General features: G+C 42.2%; 1 protein-coding gene across 1 annotated transcript in view; it reads left to right on the top strand.

Moving 5' to 3' along the window:
- The first annotated feature begins 492 nt into the window (after window positions 1-492).
- The window catches only part of RCL1 (RNA terminal phosphate cyclase like 1), a 28,203-nt gene continuing 10,615 nt past the window's right edge, over window positions 493-18,080 (top strand). The window contains exons 1-7 of the mRNA XM_074166470.1: window positions 493-651; window positions 2,843-2,914; window positions 3,757-3,932; window positions 9,675-9,749; window positions 10,903-11,027; window positions 13,594-13,719; window positions 16,508-16,664. Coding sequence (XP_074022571.1) covers window positions 501-651; window positions 2,843-2,914; window positions 3,757-3,932; window positions 9,675-9,749; window positions 10,903-11,027; window positions 13,594-13,719; window positions 16,508-16,664 — 882 coding nt within the window. The 5' untranslated portion in view covers window positions 493-500. The remainder of the gene's footprint in view (window positions 652-2,842; window positions 2,915-3,756; window positions 3,933-9,674; window positions 9,750-10,902; window positions 11,028-13,593; window positions 13,720-16,507; window positions 16,665-18,080) is intronic.

The raw sequence follows: 18,080 nt of genomic DNA on the forward strand, positions 1-18,080 counted from the left end.
TCCTGGAGAGGTGGTCGATGCCCCAAGCCTGTCGCCGTTCTAGAGGCGTTTGGGCAGTGCCCTTAACAACATGCTTTAACTTCTCATCAGCCCTGAAGTGGTCAGGCAGCTGGGCTCGGTGATGGCTGTAGCTCCCTCACAGCTGGACCTATCCCATTCTAAGAAGCTTCTATTCCCGTGCGCATGGACGCAGCCTGGCAATGAACACCGCCTCGCCTCTGCTGTAACGCGGGCTTCCCTCACAACACAGGCTGAGAGCTCCGCTCGCCCCTCGTCTTTAAGCGCAGCTGGGGCTCCGCCACAGATTTTCCGCTGGAAATCACCCTCTCTCCTCCCCGCAGCTCCCCTCAGGACAGCCCCGGGGAAACCGCCGGGACGGACGGACTGGGGGCGGGATAGGGAGGGACGGAGGGAACCTCCCGCCGCCCCGCCCCGCGCCCTCTGACCCCGCCGCCGCTGCCCCAGCGCTTCCTGTTTCCCCCCCACGCGGGCGCGGCGGCATGGCGGGCGGCGGGGCGGGCGGCGCGGCGCCTTGCCTGGGCTACGCCGGCTGCAACTTCCTGCGGCAGCGGCTGGTGCTCGCCACCCTCAGCGGGCGGCCGCTGAAAATCCGCAAGATCCGCGCCAAGGAGGAGGATCCCGGGCTCCGGGGTGAGCGGGGGGAACACCGGCACCGGCGGGGCCCCGGCCGTGCTGGTGTGGGAGGGCGGTGGAAGCGGCCGAAGCGCGTGGGCGGGTGTGTGTCACCCCGGGTCGCTCGGCTGCCGGCGTGGGGCCTTGCGGCGTGTGGCGGGAGTGGGGAGGAGGTGCCACGCGTGGGGCTGAGCCCCCTCGCCGGGTCCTGCCTAAGCTCCGCTGGCAGCTGGCCCGTGTCGCGGTAAAAAGTGGGCTTTTGGGTCAAAAGTCGCGGAATCGGGGCGGGGGGGGGGGGAACGGTCCGGCTGCCGTCGCTGTACGGGGAGCCCAGGCTCCCACAGCGGTAACGGCTCGGCCTGCACCCTTCGATTCGTTTTGGTTTGGTTTTGTTTTTTTTTTTTTAATCTGGGTTTTGCCCCAATAGTGATAACAGCGAAAGACGTGAAATCCGTTTATACCTCGTTTCTGAAAGCTGCCGGCCATGCCCACTCCTCCGGGGGAAACCTTGCCTAGGGGGTACCCGCTTTGCTCCTGCGCGGGGGCTTCGGCACCCCGAAGCGACGCTCCTCCTGTAACTGAAGTAAGGAGACGGCAGGATGGAGATGGAGGAGGAGACGCTGTTGTGGGATTCAGTTATGTTTCGGGCAAGGTGTGAAGCAGGGCTAGGACCAGTGTAGGTGCTACCCTGCCCCCGGAGGAGGCTTCAGCTTATAGCTAGAAATTCCCTGAAACTGTCAAAAAACTCTTGTGTGCTTGGCTTCACGCTTACCGTCACCCCGAGCATTTACTGTTACCTGGGGATGGAAGTTTGGTGTCGGTGAAGTTTGTAGGTTTTGCCACGGGTCGATTTGAATTGCCTTTTTCAAGGATGGGTTAAAATGTAAACTGCGGCTCTTAACAGAAAAGTAGTAACAACAAACCCTGATTTGCGCTGACGATTCAGCGTGCAGTTCTCTCTGCTTTTCATGACTGGAACCTTTGCAGTGAAAGCCTTTCTACAGGTTTGCTCACCAAAAGGGAAACATATATTCGCAAGGATGCACTCTTGCCCTGGAAGAGGTCCCAGAGCTCTCATATAAACTTTTAAGTTCAGAGATCAGCGTAACGAAGAGCAGAATCAGCACTGTGTGACTGGGGCATCAACTGTATTATGCAAATATTAACAAACTGTGATTTCTGCAGGTAGCTCTTTGTTTTAAATTTTTATGCATCCTACAAGGTTATATAGAAAGAAAAATATGATTAGTGTTTAAGAAGTTAACACAGGTTGTTGCTAAGGAAGTGCTGCAGCCTGCCAACTGTTACGCAGGTTCTGCCTGTCCTTAAAACTACCTGGGTTTTGAACTCTGCATATGTTCACATATTTCCCTTGATATCGAGTATGTATCAGCTTGGGATACCTAAATACTAGAATACTAGCGTATTGTCCCCTCCCCCCTTTTTTGGGGTGTGTGTGTTTGTTTTTTTTTTCTTTTGTTAAATATGCTTGTCCTTTCCTGTGCCTCTGAGCGAGAGTGCACACAAATAAGAGAAACTGAGGAATTAGTTCCATGTGAACTGCTGTAGCATACACAGTAAGGAAGAAAGGAGGTCATGGGGAGACTTGTGTTCCTCTAGCCTTTATTATGTCAATTACAGTTTTGGAAATGGGAAATACGAAACTTTGCAGATAGCTAATTGTGTCTGTGGATCAACTGTGCAGCAGCACTTCACATGTGAATGTCCCCTTCTTTTAAACTTAGACGAGAATAAGGCGTTATTAGCTTGTCGTGCTTAAATATATGGGATCCTGTTTGCTAGGATTTGCATGCTTTGCTTGATACTGGGCAAAATCTAAATTGTCAAAGGTTTTATCCTGGGCTTGATTGGTCCCTCAGGCCACAGTGGTCAGAAGTGTCAGCTTGTATCGCTCGCTGTGTGCCCGGGAGAGGAGTGTGGCTAGTCCAGCAGTCGCATCTGGGGGCATCTCAATTAATACGAGATGCCCATAAGCATGGGGGGTCAAATTAACATCTCTGGTTTTGTCATGAATTGTCTTTTCTCATGTGTTAGAATTATACCATGACAAGTTGAAGAGTGAAGGTAGACTTAATGTTTGTGAGAGGCAGGGAATGGAAAATGTGCAAGTATGGTGTTGGAGTTTCATATTTTTTTCCACGAATAAATTTAAGGAACTTTAAAATTCTGTCTTTGTTCTATTCCCCAGATTTTGAAGCAAGCTTTATTCGCCTGATTGACAAAGTGACCAATGGCTCTCGCATTGAAATAAACCAAACAGGTGAGATCTGTTTTCTCTTCTTCCACTGTTCTGGTCTTCTGGGCTGTATCAGTTGCTGCAATGAAATCAAAGTTTTGGCTTGGCGTAGGTGTTCAGATAGCATTGACTGAGAAGACTAGAAAAAACCAACCTGAGAAGTTTTGTAGTAATTGATCACGTGCAAGATGAGTGCTCCACCAGAGTGTTAAGCGAACTGTATTGCTCAAGAATTAAAGTTAGTTAGTATTTTGTTTGGTATGCAGGATTTTGTAGTGGGGGAAGATCCCTCTGAACCAGAACAGCTTTTTGTAGAACTACAAATGGTTTTTTTTTTGCGTTTTTTTCTACAAACGCAAAACGCAAACTTCTGAGCACAACTGGTTTGTCTAGTGATGCTCAGAAAAGAGGTTGGTTTGAGTGAGAAGCATCCCACGTGAAAATCTCGTCTGGTTCTTGTCTTTTTTTTTTTTCTCCTGAGGCTTTTAAGGATTATGGTTGGTTAGTAAAGCAGATGAACTACCACCAGATATGCCGAGACAGCAATGACCTGATCGTCTGCTGAAGATTTATCTGCTGCAGAGGATGATAATTGCTTGTATCGACATTTTGGGATTTGCAAAGAGTGCCTTGATTTTTGGGGAGGAGTGGAAAGGAGAAATTATGTGCAAGACAGACAGTCATGTGTTGGCCCATTTATTAACTGCAGACATAGAAACAGCATGCTGGAAGTGGCACCATCTTTCATAAGTTCTTCTGTCTCCGATGTGCCTGTATACGTTGCTGCAAAGTGTCTTTATGCTGCAGTAACGGCCAGTGTGCTGACGGTGCTCTGAATTGGTTTCCTCCACTCCCATCTTCCCCAGGTACTAGCTTGTATTATCAGCCTGGTCTTCTGTACGGAGGCTCATTGGAGCATGACTGCAGCCCCAGTCGCAGTATTGGCTACTATTTGGAAAGTCTGCTCTGCTTGGCACCTTTCATGAAACATCCATTGAAGATTGTCCTGAGGGGAGTTACAAATGATCAAGTAGATCCTTCGGTAAGTAATAAAATTTAAGTACCAGAGGAGGATTATATTTTTTCCTAGAAAAAAACCAAACAAAAATCCCCACCAAAAACTAAAAAAGATTAGGAAGAAGTCTCTAAAACATGTTGCATTTCTGTCATCTCCCACAGCCAGAAGTATCCAGTGTTATTGCATCTGCCAGCAAACTCTTTGAATCAAACAACCATTTGCTAAACTGCTGCTTTTCTGCATCACACTCCAAACTACAGTTTGTAATCCACCTCTTTTCTTTCAGTTCTGTATTGCTTCGGTCTTGTCCCCTGGAAATTCCCTGTAAATGCACTGTGAGGACGTGCCACTGGTTTGCTTCTCTTGTTCTCTTAGAAATTAGATGGGTTGTTTCTCCCACCCCACGTAGGTATTTACTGTAAAAAGAGGAAAATTTGAGTGTGACAAGGAAGGAATCTTTCTCTTCTGTTAGGTGCTGGGCATAGTTATACTAGTGGTGCTGTGAAGCTGCCTTTCTGTTAGAAACAGAAGTCACATGACAGTTATGAAATTTCAGTAGCAAAAATATGTAAAAACTCTCTGATTCTTCAGAAAGACACTAGAAGGCAGAGTAGATCAAATGACTATGAAATGCTTGCTTTGATTTTCAGTACTGCTGATTTACAGTCCTTTGTTGTAACAGTGTTTTTACAAAAATAAGCTAAGGATAATGTGGGATTAAAACACTGAAGTAATGGTTAGTGGTTATACGCTTTTTTTTTTTCGAAAAAAAAAAAAAAAAACACATGTAATGACTTTTGGAGAACAGCACTGCTTTTTACCTTTCAAATGGTAATTGAAAATCGGCTGTTTTCCTCTGAATAGATTAAGGAAACATTGTCATCTGGAAACTCAACCAGTTTAAATGAATACAAATACTATTAAGTATAGTATTAGACGAGCCTCCGAATCCTGCTGTTATTTATGGCTTTTCAACTGCACTTCTCTTGTCATTTAAAAAGCTTGTTTTCTCACCTGTGGCTTTGTGAGGCACCTACATGACTTAAATGATTGAAGTGGGTTATACACAGTACTGTCAAAAAAAAAAAGAAAAAAACCTAAAGTGAGAAGCATGTTTCTCTAACCTTTCAGTTACCATGATTAGAAGTGCTTTATAGAAAAGGTAAGTAGTAAGAATCAAAGAAGTCTTTTTGGTTGACTGTATCTTTTTAATCACGCGGCAGAAATTCTTGAATATTTTGGAGACAAAGAGCAGTCTGATCTTAGTTTTGCTTTCAAGTAAGTTTGGACGCTTATCTAAGCAATTGAGTCTCGATTCCGGAAGGTTGACATGGGTGTGAGAATTTGAGCCAGTTAGTTTGTGCTCGAAGAGGGCTTGCACTGGCCAAAGCTCAGACATGGAAGGGCGTTGTATGCATACATCAGCTATCACAGTATCTGACACTAAGTTTAAATAAAGCGTAGATGTGCGTACTAACTTCTTAAGTTTGTTGTGCTGTAGAAGCACACCCCTTGCTACTGTGACTCGGCTCCTGTGTAGTAACTTTAAATGGCAATAACTGAAATAGCAATTCCTAAAACTGGTTTAAACCTGGTTTATGTCTGTTTAACTATCCTGAGTAAACACTAAACCTTGTTCACACCAACAAACTACTTTAAAGAGTTTTACAAGTTTTTGTATATCATACGGCTCTGCAGGTTGCTGAGACTAAAGGCACAAGTTTAAGTACCACCCTAAGTGGTTTATTTGCTTAAGTAAATGGAAACTTAGTTTTAAATTGAGTTGGACTTTTATTTTTCAGTAGGCAGGAAGTGTTTAGAAACTAGGTGAACGTTTATTATGCTTGCCGAAAAAGGGATGCTTAAATTTGTCTATCCATCTGTACACTGTCTGGCTTTCCAAGGAGAAGGGGGAAAGGCAAATCAATGTAAATACCTTGTGAGTTGTTTAAAATGAGCAAGTTTTCGCTGCTGCTCTTCATGTAGGAACCCCTCCATCTCAACTTAATAGGTACAATAGGAAAGGCACCCACTCATTGTCTTAGGAGAGTTTTTATTGTTTTTATTTGTAAAATGGTTATCACGTCTTGTAAGCAGGTGTCTGTTTTGGAGCTAGATGAACTCTGCAGGATGTATCCGTACATGAGTTTGTTCACCATCTGTCACCTGCAGATAAAAGTACAAATTCACATAGGTGTGTGAAAATATGTATGTACATGTACACACATACAATCCTACAGCACTCTCTTTGTGCTTGAAAGGAGAACGTAGTCCTGCCCACCCTCCTCTCCTGCTTTCAGCAACACAGTCCTGCATACTCCAGTACCCCAGAGACTTCTCGGAGCCCTCCCTAAGACGGTTCAACTAACAGGGAAAATGGCAGAGAGCTGTATCCCTCATGGAGGGATTTTCTCATGGAGGCATCCACAAGGTAAATAGCAGGAATGTGTGTGCAGCCAGAGAAGTCGGACCTTTCCCTCATGGTAGCAGTGAGCAGGTAGGCTGACCCACTGGGCTTTCTGAAATCCACTCTCAGCTTTTATACAGCCTCAAAAATATCAGTTGGATGTGATAACTGTGTTGTGGCTTTGGGGTTGCTCTTTGCCAGAGACCCCTGTGTCGGAAGGATGAAAGAAAACGTGGCAGATCTCCTGCTGTGGGGAGAGTGGAAGTGGTGGTCAAGGTAAGAGAAAGGGGGTTGCTAAAGGATGGCTTGTGGAAGATTACAGCTGAGTTCAGCAAGGCGCAGGTCAGGCTTAGTTCCTGGAGTATAAATAATGTGTGTTTATGACAGCATTTGCTTATATACATTAATAGCTCTCCAGCGGGGTGCAGTGACATCTTTGACAGCTGGTGCCCTTCCAAAAGAGTACTCTGACCACTGATACACAGGGTATATACAGGTACTTGCTCCAGGTTGGACTATGGTGATAATTGTATGTGAGTGGTACATCCTCAATGAGTGAGAGGGATACTGCTTTGCTCCCACTTGTTGGGAAGAGATGTGGCTTTGGAATACCAGCCTGAGCCATTAACCCTCAGCCTTACATTTGCATTATGTTTTTCTGCACAGCCACTGGTGAGACCTGACCATGGACAGGGTTGTGGCTCTATATGGCTTGTGGGACTGCCATATAGAGTTGGGGTAGTTTCAAGTGTTTCAGTTTAGAGAGTATGTATGTGGGGGGTGTCTCTGTAAAGTGCCTTTTTGAAGGGAATGGAGGTGGCACACAAATAATAGATCTCATTTTCTTTTCTTTCTCTACGTGTTGTTATTCTGACAGATAAGTAGTGCTTCGGGAACCTGGTTTTAGACTAGTCTTTCTTAATGTTTGGGTTTGCAGGTGTTGAAGTTTTTTTACAGCTATGCTGTGGGACTTTGAACTGAAATTACTTTCATGCTGGCATGAGGCTATCTTGCGAAGTTTTGGGTTGGGAGCAATAAGTTTCAATGTTAATCAAAATTCAGCAGTTGTCTGTAATCCCAGGAAAACAGTGTTCTTCCTACTGACTTTTCTATCTTTTTTTTTTTTAACTGCTAAATTCTGGTTTCACTCTTCCCCACACCCCAATTCTAGGTTGTTGTCCCCAAAACATAATGCTGTATGGATGGCAGGGATAAATGCTGTTCTGTGCAGTGCTGATGGCTGCGCAGGGCAGCTAATGGTTGCCCCTTTCCTAGGTAGCCACGTGCTGTGGGATCTGTGTCTGGGTTTTTTTTTTTTTCAGCTTTGCAGTAGCTAGTGGATTCTGCAAACCACTAAAAGTTACTTTTCTTTTCTTTTTTTTGTTAATCATTGTAAATTTCTTTAAAAGAAAAAGGGTTGTATGTTGTATTTACACTGGTTTGTGAAGGAGTGATGTCTGTGGGCCTTAGCAAGTTGTTGGCGTTTGTGGTGAGGTATGCCCTCGGTTGTGTGATGCATTTGCCGTGGTACAACTTGATGTTGTGTTGTCTGCTCTGGAGATGGAATAACTGCCCTTCAAGGGGAGTTGAAGGATGGGTTTATGGCTGAGTATAGGCAAGAGACTGTAAATATGGGTTTAGGTCTCAATTCTGCTACTGTCTTGTGATTTCCAGTGAAGTACTTAACCTCTCCTGCCTGAACTCCTACTCGTCTGCTAAGAAGAACAGCCTTTTCCACTTCTTCAAATACTGCTGATTACCTTCTGTATTTAGACTGCAAATTTGGAACAGAGACAGTCTCTTATTATGTGTCTGTCTGGTACCTGATAAGTATCATGCCTGGAATTTGTCTGAGGACTGAAAACTATGAGGAGTCTTGAAATTTTTGGAAATAGACAAGCCAGACTCAAAATTGATCCAGCTTCCTAATGCTGGCATAAAGTGCTTTCTCCAGAGATAGAGACTTCAGTCCAGAATTGCAAAAGTGGAAATGGAGAAGGGAAAGGGAGTTCCTAACCTACGCAGTGGAGCTTTTCTTTTTTTACTGGTATATTTTGTTCCCTAAGAAAGAGGGAGAAATATTGTGTAACCTTTAATGTGAGCCAGACCAGCTTGTTGGAACTTCTGCCAGTGGTATTCACAGGTATCTGTGTGTATGCACATGCATGTTAGTAAAGGTTTTTGCTCTAAAAGTCAAATTTGTGTGATTAATGAATACTACTGAGGGGCCGAATTAAGCTAGCCTGGCTGAAAAAAAAAGAATATATAAATATAAAAAATTAATCATTCGCTTACAGGTTTTTATAACAAAGACATTCAAATATTGATACTACCATTTAAAACAACACCAAGTGTCTCTCTGGAAGAAGGGAAGTATGTTGGCCAGCAGAATTTGAAGAATGAGAACCACAGCATACACTTGTAGCTGCTCAGGTAGCTCTTGACAGGTTGTTCACAGCTTTGTCGGTGAGCTATGTGCTACTTCTTCATCAGTGGCTTTCATTCTGTGCAAGCAGAGAGAATGAAACTCAAGAACTGTGGATTCTGGCTGAATTCGTGGGAAGGAGAGCGCTTTTTTTCTGCCTCTGACACCTGAATTTAGTTCCTCTTTAGTGTACTGTCCTGGTCCTGTCTCTCACAAGCTGCTTGTCTTGGGTAACTCCCTGTGCTGTTGCTCTGCTAAATCATTTTTGTCACCTTCAGCAGCGCTACTGAAGTTTCAGCAGAAGGAAGATCACAGTCGCTGTTGTCTTAAGTAAGCAATTAGGAGGAGCAATGGCAAGAAATCCTGCACAGACCTGGATCTGGCAAGCATCTGGCTCAAGTGGGCGATGTCTCACCCACTTCAGATTCTTCTAAGTATTTCAACACAAGTTACCTAGAAGCTTCTGTTTCTCAGAAACAGATGAAAAGAAGTTCTTGACAAAAGGATGAGGTTCTTCCTGCCAAATCGAGGGCCTGCTCCAAAATGCGAAGGTTCTTGAAGTCATCATTTATTTAGCTGTAGCAATTTTTGAGCAATGACAAAAGAGTATAATTTTTTCAATATCTGTGTTCAGAGAAAAAAGTGAGCTGTTTTAGCTGAACCATAATACAAATGAAAATCAGGCTGAGGAAGAAATCCAGAGTAGGAAATTTCACTCCCAGTAATTTTTTCTAGCAATTTTTTTGAGTAATGATATCCTGTGGTAGTCTGAGAGTAGCTGAAGCTCTCTGTGTTGCATTTCCATGTCTTCCCATAGAATACCTAGTATGGAAAAGCCTTGTGTTTGTTAGGCACTTCATAATGCAATGATTTTTAAATTACTGACTTCTGTAACTTCCAATAAAGAGTCTGCTTTTTTGATTGTGTTCGACAGGTTGATGTCCTCAAGGCTACAGCTCTCCCCCTACTGAAGAAGTTTGGAATTGATGGTGAAAGTCTGGAAATCAAGGTAAGACAATTTGTTCCTTTCTAAAGGAACACATTTCTAAAATTGCCTCTTGTTCTTGGCATGTTTTAAATAGCATGCCAGCCACATAATGATTGAAGATGTGGTAGGAGAGAGATGCAAAGGCTATGTGTAGAGAGGGTAAGGAGAAAGTAGTGACTTTCCTTAGTCTGCAAGATCTTTGCAAGCTAAGATGTTTTGCTTTCCTTTTCAGTTCATTTCATTTCTTCTTCCTTCCGCTTGGTCTTCCTGCCTCATGCTTAGGGCTAGGGAGTAATAGTAGGATCTTTTGCCTACTTTACCAGTAGAGAAGCTGTATCTGTGTTTGGGTGATTAAGATTTGCTTCCAGTTTGGAAAATACAGGAAAGAAACTTTTCTTTAAAGACTACGCTCTTCACAGGCCCAATAAATCTGGATGTAGAATAGGTATTTTTTTTCAGGTTGGAGAAAAGGTATAGTTTCTTTCTCATTTAAAATATGTGAAGGCCCTAGCTGCATTACTAGTCTTTGCTTGCTCTGCCAGGCTCCTTCTAGGTGGTTCCCTCTGACCCTGCCTGTGACCCAGGATCCCACGTCATTCTCCTGGGACTGTCAGCCCCTGCTCCACTGACCCCACAGCTCTGGAGCCCTGCCTGGCCATGGGCTACCCCAGCCAGACCCACCCCTGGGCCCATGTCCCATCCCCATCCTTGTGGACATTGGCTGGGGAGGTGGGACAGGCTTGGGCTGGCCAGGCCTGTTAGTGGGAATGAGTTCATTCTGGTTCCCCATATACATATGAAGCATCAAAAACTCATAGACTTTCTTCAGCAGTGAGGTACGAATTTGCTATTAGAGAGCAGTCGTCAGCCGAGGTTGCCTTCCTGCTAAAGGTGTTGGGGTTTTGGTTGGTTGGTTTTGTTTTGTTTCCCATTGAGAAGCCATGCCCTACTGTACTTGAGAGAGAGGAGGAAAAAAGAAATCAATTTTTGCTTATACGTTTGGTGCAAAATCCATTTCTGCCTTTAGGATGTCTTTTTCTCGTCTATGTTCACATAATACCCCTACTGATAACATTTTATTATATGTGAAATAAAAGCTATCATTTTTGAGTGTATTAAGGACATTCGTTGTGCTCTTTACTAACCTCCTTTTTTTTCCCCCCGTTGTTTCTAGATCAACCGGAGAGGAATGCCTCCTAAAGGGGGAGGAGAGATAGTGTTTTCTTGCCCAGTGAGAAAGGTCTTGCAGCCTATTCAGTTCACAGACCCTGGCAAAATCAAACGCATCAGAGGAACTGCGTATCCTTTTTTTATTTTTTTTTTTCTTCTTTTAAAAGAATTTATGATTTAAAAAAAAAAAAAGAAAAAGAAATCTTCCAGCTTGAAGTCACAGAAGTGCATCCATGTTGCTGAGCATGTATCCAGATAGCACAGGGTGACCTTAAGCTGAGGGATCACACAACTGGATTTCAGGACTGTGTCTGAAAACTGCTGTGTTCAGAATATTGCTGTTCAAAAAGCAGCAGAGTAGAGAAGTAAATAAATTCAAAACTGAACAGCACTATTTCAAATCTTTTCAATAGACAGAAAAAGCTAAGATACCTTCCATCACATAATGTAGCAGCACTAAAAGGAATCATACCTTGTGTGTAAATCCAGTGTGACAAAGGAAGCTTTGTTATGCATCGAATATGTGGCATCTTGGCTGTTAAGAAGTCTAGCAGAATGTTGGATGGGAGCTTAAATTTTAGTTCAGTTTACACCTCACTAAACGCATGTGAACTGAGCTTTTTGTTTTGTTATGAAAAGTTTGTTAGCTCTTCATCTTCAGTAGTACCGTTGGAAATCAAAGTGGAGGAGGTTTTACTTCTGCACAAAATAATATTGTGGAGACAATTTTGCAAGCAGAACTGCACAGCTAGTTAATGTTTTGTTCGGGGTTTTTTCTTGATTTTTGTTTTGTGGTTTTTATATGGTATCTGTCATGAATCTACTGTCACCGTAGGAAGAAGGCAAGATATACTAAAGGTTGTGTTTCTTGAGCATTTTCCAACTTGTAGTTTAATTTGTGATTATAAGAGTCCTAAACATGATCTGGCTTTGATTACTCCAAAAGCAAGCAGGAACAGGGGCAGGTTTCCTGTCAGAGGTGCAGACTTGCAGCCTGTTCCTCCTTTATGGCATACCATCATAACTGAGTGTGAATACAGCACACCGCTACCTCTGTTTCCAACTGTGGCATTTGGATGACTGCAGCATTGCCAAGTATGAGCAATTTTACTGGGTGCGTATGCTGTAGAATAACAAAGGAGGAAGCTCAGTGTGCTTTTGGTGGTATTTGTCATGGTCTTTTCATGAAGAAAGTAATTTCCTTATGCCCCCGTCCACTTCTGTAGTAAGTAGTTTGTTCCTCTGTTTCTATGTGAAGGAGGAAGCAATGATCATGGCTTTAGTGCCGTCTTTCTAAATTGACATTAATACAGAGTGCCATTCTGGGCCACTTTCACTGGATTTGGTCAATGTCTGTGAACTACAGGTTTTCGAACTTCCTTTTTCCTTTAGGTTTTCGAACTTCCTTTTTCCTTTAGGTTTTCGAACTTCCTTTTTCCTTTAGGTTTTCCTGGGCCTTTTCTCAGGGGTAAAGGTATGCCTTCAAGTAAGCTTGGTGAGAGGCAGTCTGATTTTAGTTTAGCCACTAAGTGGTCCTTCAAGCCAGTAGAAAACAAAACATCTGGAAAGATGTGCTTAGGTCTTTTATATGTGCGTTTTTCTCCCTTCAAGATTCAACTGAGCAGTTCTGCCTCCTCACTGGGGAGCTTGTGTTGCAGCAACCTTTTATAGTCATCCAAAATACTGAGTGCACCAACTGTGCAGAACAATCAGTTTTCTGATTATTATTTACTGGTTTTGCCCTTAAAGTCTTAAAGCTTTTGGGTTACCTTCTCCACAAGAGCATGCAATAGAAATTTGTAGAAAAGGGAATTCACTTCTGCCAGTTGGAAGGTTTGAGAATGTGTTTCTCTGCATTGCTGTGTTGCCTGTAGGTGCAGATGGTGCTTAAATGTGCAGAGCGTGAATCTGCATTATAGTTGGGATGGAATTTGAAGCACAAGGTGCTTTGTACATTTGAAGATCTGTTGGGAATATCACTGAAGCGGCATCTAAGTAAAAAGGCACAAAGGCATTTCATCTCCTGTGTACTGTGAGAATGTGTGTTGTGATGAGCAGGAAGGTGGTGATTTCTTCTTCCCTGGAACCATTATCCTCGCATGCTGAGTGACTAGAGAACCAGTGAACCTGATAGCCTTACAGCACAGCAAAATAGTTGGAGAGAGCAAAAATTATTTTTTTTTATTTTTTAGCCTTTTAAAATTAATTTTTTCTTTTGGTAAAACATTTGTCTTTAATTTCATCTACCCAGTTTCTCTCTGATAGAAATAGAAAGACAAGATTTCTTGTTGCTAATTCAGAGAAAGTTCACCCATCACCTTTTTTTTAATAGTATTTGAGGAGCAAAGCACACAGGGCTTCCACCATTGTAAGAAAGCACAGGATGACGGAACAACAACTTAAAATTATTGGAGGGCGTTTTTAAGATAGATGTTTACCTAGTCATAACAGGCTGTTCTTCTGCATGTGTTCTGTGTACTTTACTTCAAGGTATATGAGTGAAAAGACTGTAGAAAACACTTTACGCACATGTACTTCCCTAAGTAGAGGAAAATGGACCAGTGCTCATGAATGGGTGTATAGGACAAAACCACATTTTCCGAAATAATGCATTGGGACCTTTTGACCACGTTTGTCAGCCTCTAGTTTAAATTTCTTATGTGACCACAATGAATTCCTTAGCTTGGAAATGTAGATATTCTGTCAGAGTGTCACCACAGATGGCAAACAGAATGGTGGAATCTGCAAGGAGCATCCTGAATAAATTCCTCCCAGACATTTATATCTACACGGATCACATGAAGGGGGTCAGCTCTGGAAAGTGAGTATCCAGTATTCACAGGGAACAGAAATGTAATTCTGCATTTGTTCATCTGCTAGGGTGTTATGAGCTATGATTTTATTGAATTTTAGATCATGATCTTCTATTTTGCTGACTTGAAGTAAATATTTCAGTTACAGGCGGAAAAAATTGAATGATTCACTACATATGTTTTGTTTTTACTCGTGGAACAGGGATAGAAGTTGTGTGTTTTCTTAAACAGGGAATGTAATACATCATTACTGCTACTAAAGGCAACTTGAGCTCACTTCAGGTTTAAGCCTGTTGCTTTGAAGTGAGATTAAGATCAGAGGTGCCATGGTATACTGTGAAAACTAACACACAAACTTGACTGTACACCTTTTGATGGCAAAGGTAGTACTAAGGATGAGACCAAACTCTTTTAGAAAGTGTTTGAGCTGTATGGGTTGTCTTCTGCTTTACTGTTACATAAATAGCTGAAGGAGTGTCCTTACACTAGTGAGGACTGGAAAATTGAGACATTAATTTACTGTACTTTCACAGATTTTGTTTGCCAGCAGAACACAGAATAGATGGATGGGATTCTGACAATTTTACTGATATCTGTCAGCTGTGTTGTCATCTTGTCATTGATTTTTTCATTGAGGTTGAGGGAGTTCTGGATAACTAATTTGCTTGTCTTCTATCTGTATGCTCGAATACAAGCATGCACATTTTCTTTTGTTGTTTCTGCTTTTTTAAATATTACCTGAAGGAAAACTTCTTAGGTTTGCAAATTTACAAATCTAAAAATTGTCGACTTGCTTTTAAGTATTTTTCCTGTTTTCCAATCCTTCCTATCCTATTAAATATCCCTGGTTAGTAAATATTTTGGCTCTGGACTGTTAATGGTGATCAGAATTGTGAAGACTTTTCTGGGACCTGTGAGGTTTTGAAATCTCATTTTATTTTTGATCTGTCTATAAAGTGGAAAAGTCAAATGAATTGGGGCAGCAGTATTACATTTACTTGGGCAGCCCATGCAGAGGGATAAGTAACAGCATTGGAAGAGGAACTGAATCCCTCGCCCCCTTGCTGGTTCATGTAGCTTTCTGATGCTGCAGTGCTGTCACATTCAGCATAAATACGATTGCAGTATACCCAATACTAACGTTGTGCCACTTTGGCAAAGCTTTTTTTATTACCTGGTTCCCAGTGCCTCCCTGTGTGTGTGTCTTGGCACAACAAGGAAGGAAAAATGTATGCCTTGTTTCCCATGCTGCCTCTGATGATGAGTAAGACCGGCAAGGACTAGTTCAGCCCATCTGTCCTCAGCTCAAACCAAGTCCTGATTTCAGAATATAAAGAGTTGAAATAGATACCTTCCACTGTGCAAAAAGCTTCAGGGAATAAATCATTTGAGCATGTTCTGCTCTATAATGTCTCTTTAAACAGAAACTTCCCAGTTCTGTTGTGAGCATTTGCAGCAAAAATTTCATGCAGATGCTTCCTAATACTGTCTGCTGCACATCCATGAGGCACTGGATGATTTTCATTTTTATTTAGGCAGATTGCCACATGCCACTGAACACTAACAAAATCTGCCAGTGGGTATGGGTATTAAAGGATGCTTGTCTAAAATATAGTATCTTTGACGCTGTTCTTGTCTTGCTGTCCAGACTTCTGTCCCTCCTTCAGAGGGAGGAAGGAAAGGAGAAGAGAAACATCTTTAACATACCTTCTACATTGCTTAGCAAGTGCAGGCAGTTGGGTGGGAATATGGGTGGAAACCACTGATATCTTTTCATTCCTGCCCTAATGAAATGCCTCTGGAGGAACTGCTTTTCTGGCACTGGGAGTGTTTGTGTGTATTGACGCTTGGGGTTTGATTTTGTGGTTTGTTGATGACATTCTTTACAGTTTTGGGTCAGTGGCACTATTTTAATTTAAAAGTTTGGGTGATGGAGGGAGCAGGAGTCCAGAACTGTGGTGGGAAGTGAAGTTAAACATGTTTTGAATGGTTAGCTCTTGATGCCTTTCCAGACCATATAAATAAGAGGATCTTGTGACTTTTTTTTTCCCTTCAACTTTCTGATTTCTTAGCAAGCTATATTTGGCCATCTGTGACTTTCTTGTAGCAAAAAATGTTTCTTTACTCTCTCAATAGCATTTTGTAGGAGCCTAAGCTCTTTTTTTGTTTTTCTCTTCAAATCCTATGTTTAGAATTCTTACACAGTTGTAGCGATTTGAATGGTATTGAACTGAAAGTGAAAAGAAGTGATTGGAAGTACAAATAATGTGGATCAGACTTTTTTTTTATTCTCCTGCTTGGTGTGATGGCTATGATCTGATCTTGATAAATATTGAAGCTTCCAGGGAAAGGGCTCCATTCCTAAAGAAAGTTAGTTTTGGTTTTGAATGTTGCAGAGAAAAAATTCCAGATACCTTTGAAATGTTCATCAAATATGAATTAAATAAATGTGAAGGACACTATTTTTTTTAATACAGGAGGGTATTTCTGAGGCTTGGATGTTTTATTTACTTTTTTCCTTCCTTTTTTCCTTTTTTAAAGAGCTTGTGCCAGAAATAGCCAGCACAGTGGGTTTGGGGCAGGTGGTACTGGGTTTAACTTATAAATACTGTTAATTTTTTTTCCAGGGTGAGTCAAACACACAGAACAGGAGATTTCTTAGCAAGTCCAGATTCCCAGTATTGTCCTATGAGAGGAGCTGTTTGTGACTTAAGGAGGAGGCTGGCTGGGAGTAGTTCTTGCCTCATTAGTCTATTTCTATCCTTAAATCAAATGCGCTTTTCCCCTTTCTTTCAGATCACCAGGTTTTGGCATGTGCCTTACTGCAGAAACCATCAATGGCACAATTCTCAGTGCTGAATTAGCCTCAAACCCTCAGGGCCAGGGAGCAACTGTGCTTCCCGAGGAACTTGGCCAGAGTTGTGCTAAGCTGTTGCTTGAGGAGGTCTACAGGGTAAGTGGCCAATACGTTTAGTGTGTATAGCTGTAGGGGAAGAAGGTAATGACATACTGGTAAAGGAAGAGGTGGTTTTGGAGGTAACCTCAGACAGGCTCAGATCCAAACAGAGAAATTATCTGATGCTGCCAGTGTCTTCACCCAGATAAGGAGTGGTTTTGAATGGTTCTGTTAACAGTGTAATGACGTACTGGACCATGTTATTTCCCATGTCCTGGAGATGTTACTATGAATCATAGTAGTGGCAGACTTTTCTTTTGTTGCTTTCTGTCTGCAGCACAGTTCAGTTAGCTTCACATTGGCTGGAAGTTTGTTTTTGTTGTTTTTAATGTTTAGTTGGAGGGGTTGAGTCAATAGAGTCAATGCTCTTAAACTAGTCTTTGTAATGAGGCATTATAAGTGGGAGAACTTAGGAGGAAGAAGAAGGGGAAAAATAGGAACTAATCTCAATGGCTGCTTTATGGTGATGATGATAGTCAAATATGCTGAGATCTGGTTGGTTGCATGAGGAATTGGCTGAATGCATTGTTCGAAAGGGGCTAGGACAGCGCGTAAGAATCTTAGGTGTATTACAGTTTTCTGCAGTGTAATTTTTTAATGCATTAAAATGTTTTTCATTTGTGGTGAAACTTTTAGTGGATGACCAGCTTTCAATTTTACATATGGTTTGGCAATTAGCATCACAGTGAGTTTCTGATTTAATGAAGATCTTACCTGCTTTTGTTGTGTATCTCTGCAAATGTTAAAATAAGTAGCTGTTAGTATTGGCAAAACACATTTGGCCTTTGGGAGGCAGTCATCTACAAATTGTACTCACTGTTTTAAAATACATAATTGCTCTGAACTGGAATAACTTGATAGGACTTCGCAAAGTATTAAAAATGCCATTAATGAGATTCCGTATTAGGTAATGTAGTCAATTATAAAAATACCCTAAAACCTCATAAATCATATTGATGCCTGTGGTAGATTGTTCATCTGTGCCCATGTTACCTTTTCCTTTCCCTACTGCAAACCCTTCATCTGTCTGAATTACCAACTTGCCCACTTGTTCCAGTCTTCTGTTAATATTTTGTCTTTGTTTATTCAGTATATGCACCATGTTGCTAGAGGACCTTCCCTTTCTAGCCCTGGGTTCTTATCTCATAGAAACACCACAAACAAATACTCTTCCTGGGTAAGGTCCAGATGCCTTGCATTTGAAAGTCCATCGTGCATGGAGAATGCAATCACAACTAGTGACCAAAACATCAGTCTGTTTCTGCAGTTATGTGGTGACAGGTAGCTATTTTTATTTGAATGATGAATTGTAAAATCTTTCAGCTTCCTCCCCTGCCCCCACTCCTCTCCCCTCCCCCCCAAAAAAAACCCTAAAATTTGGTACATTTTTAGCTTTGTGTAAACCTCTTGGAA

Source organism: Numenius arquata, chromosome Z, assembly GCF_964106895.1.
Source record: "Numenius arquata chromosome Z, bNumArq3.hap1.1, whole genome shotgun sequence".
Classification (NCBI taxonomy): domain Eukaryota; kingdom Metazoa; phylum Chordata; class Aves; order Charadriiformes; family Scolopacidae; genus Numenius; species Numenius arquata.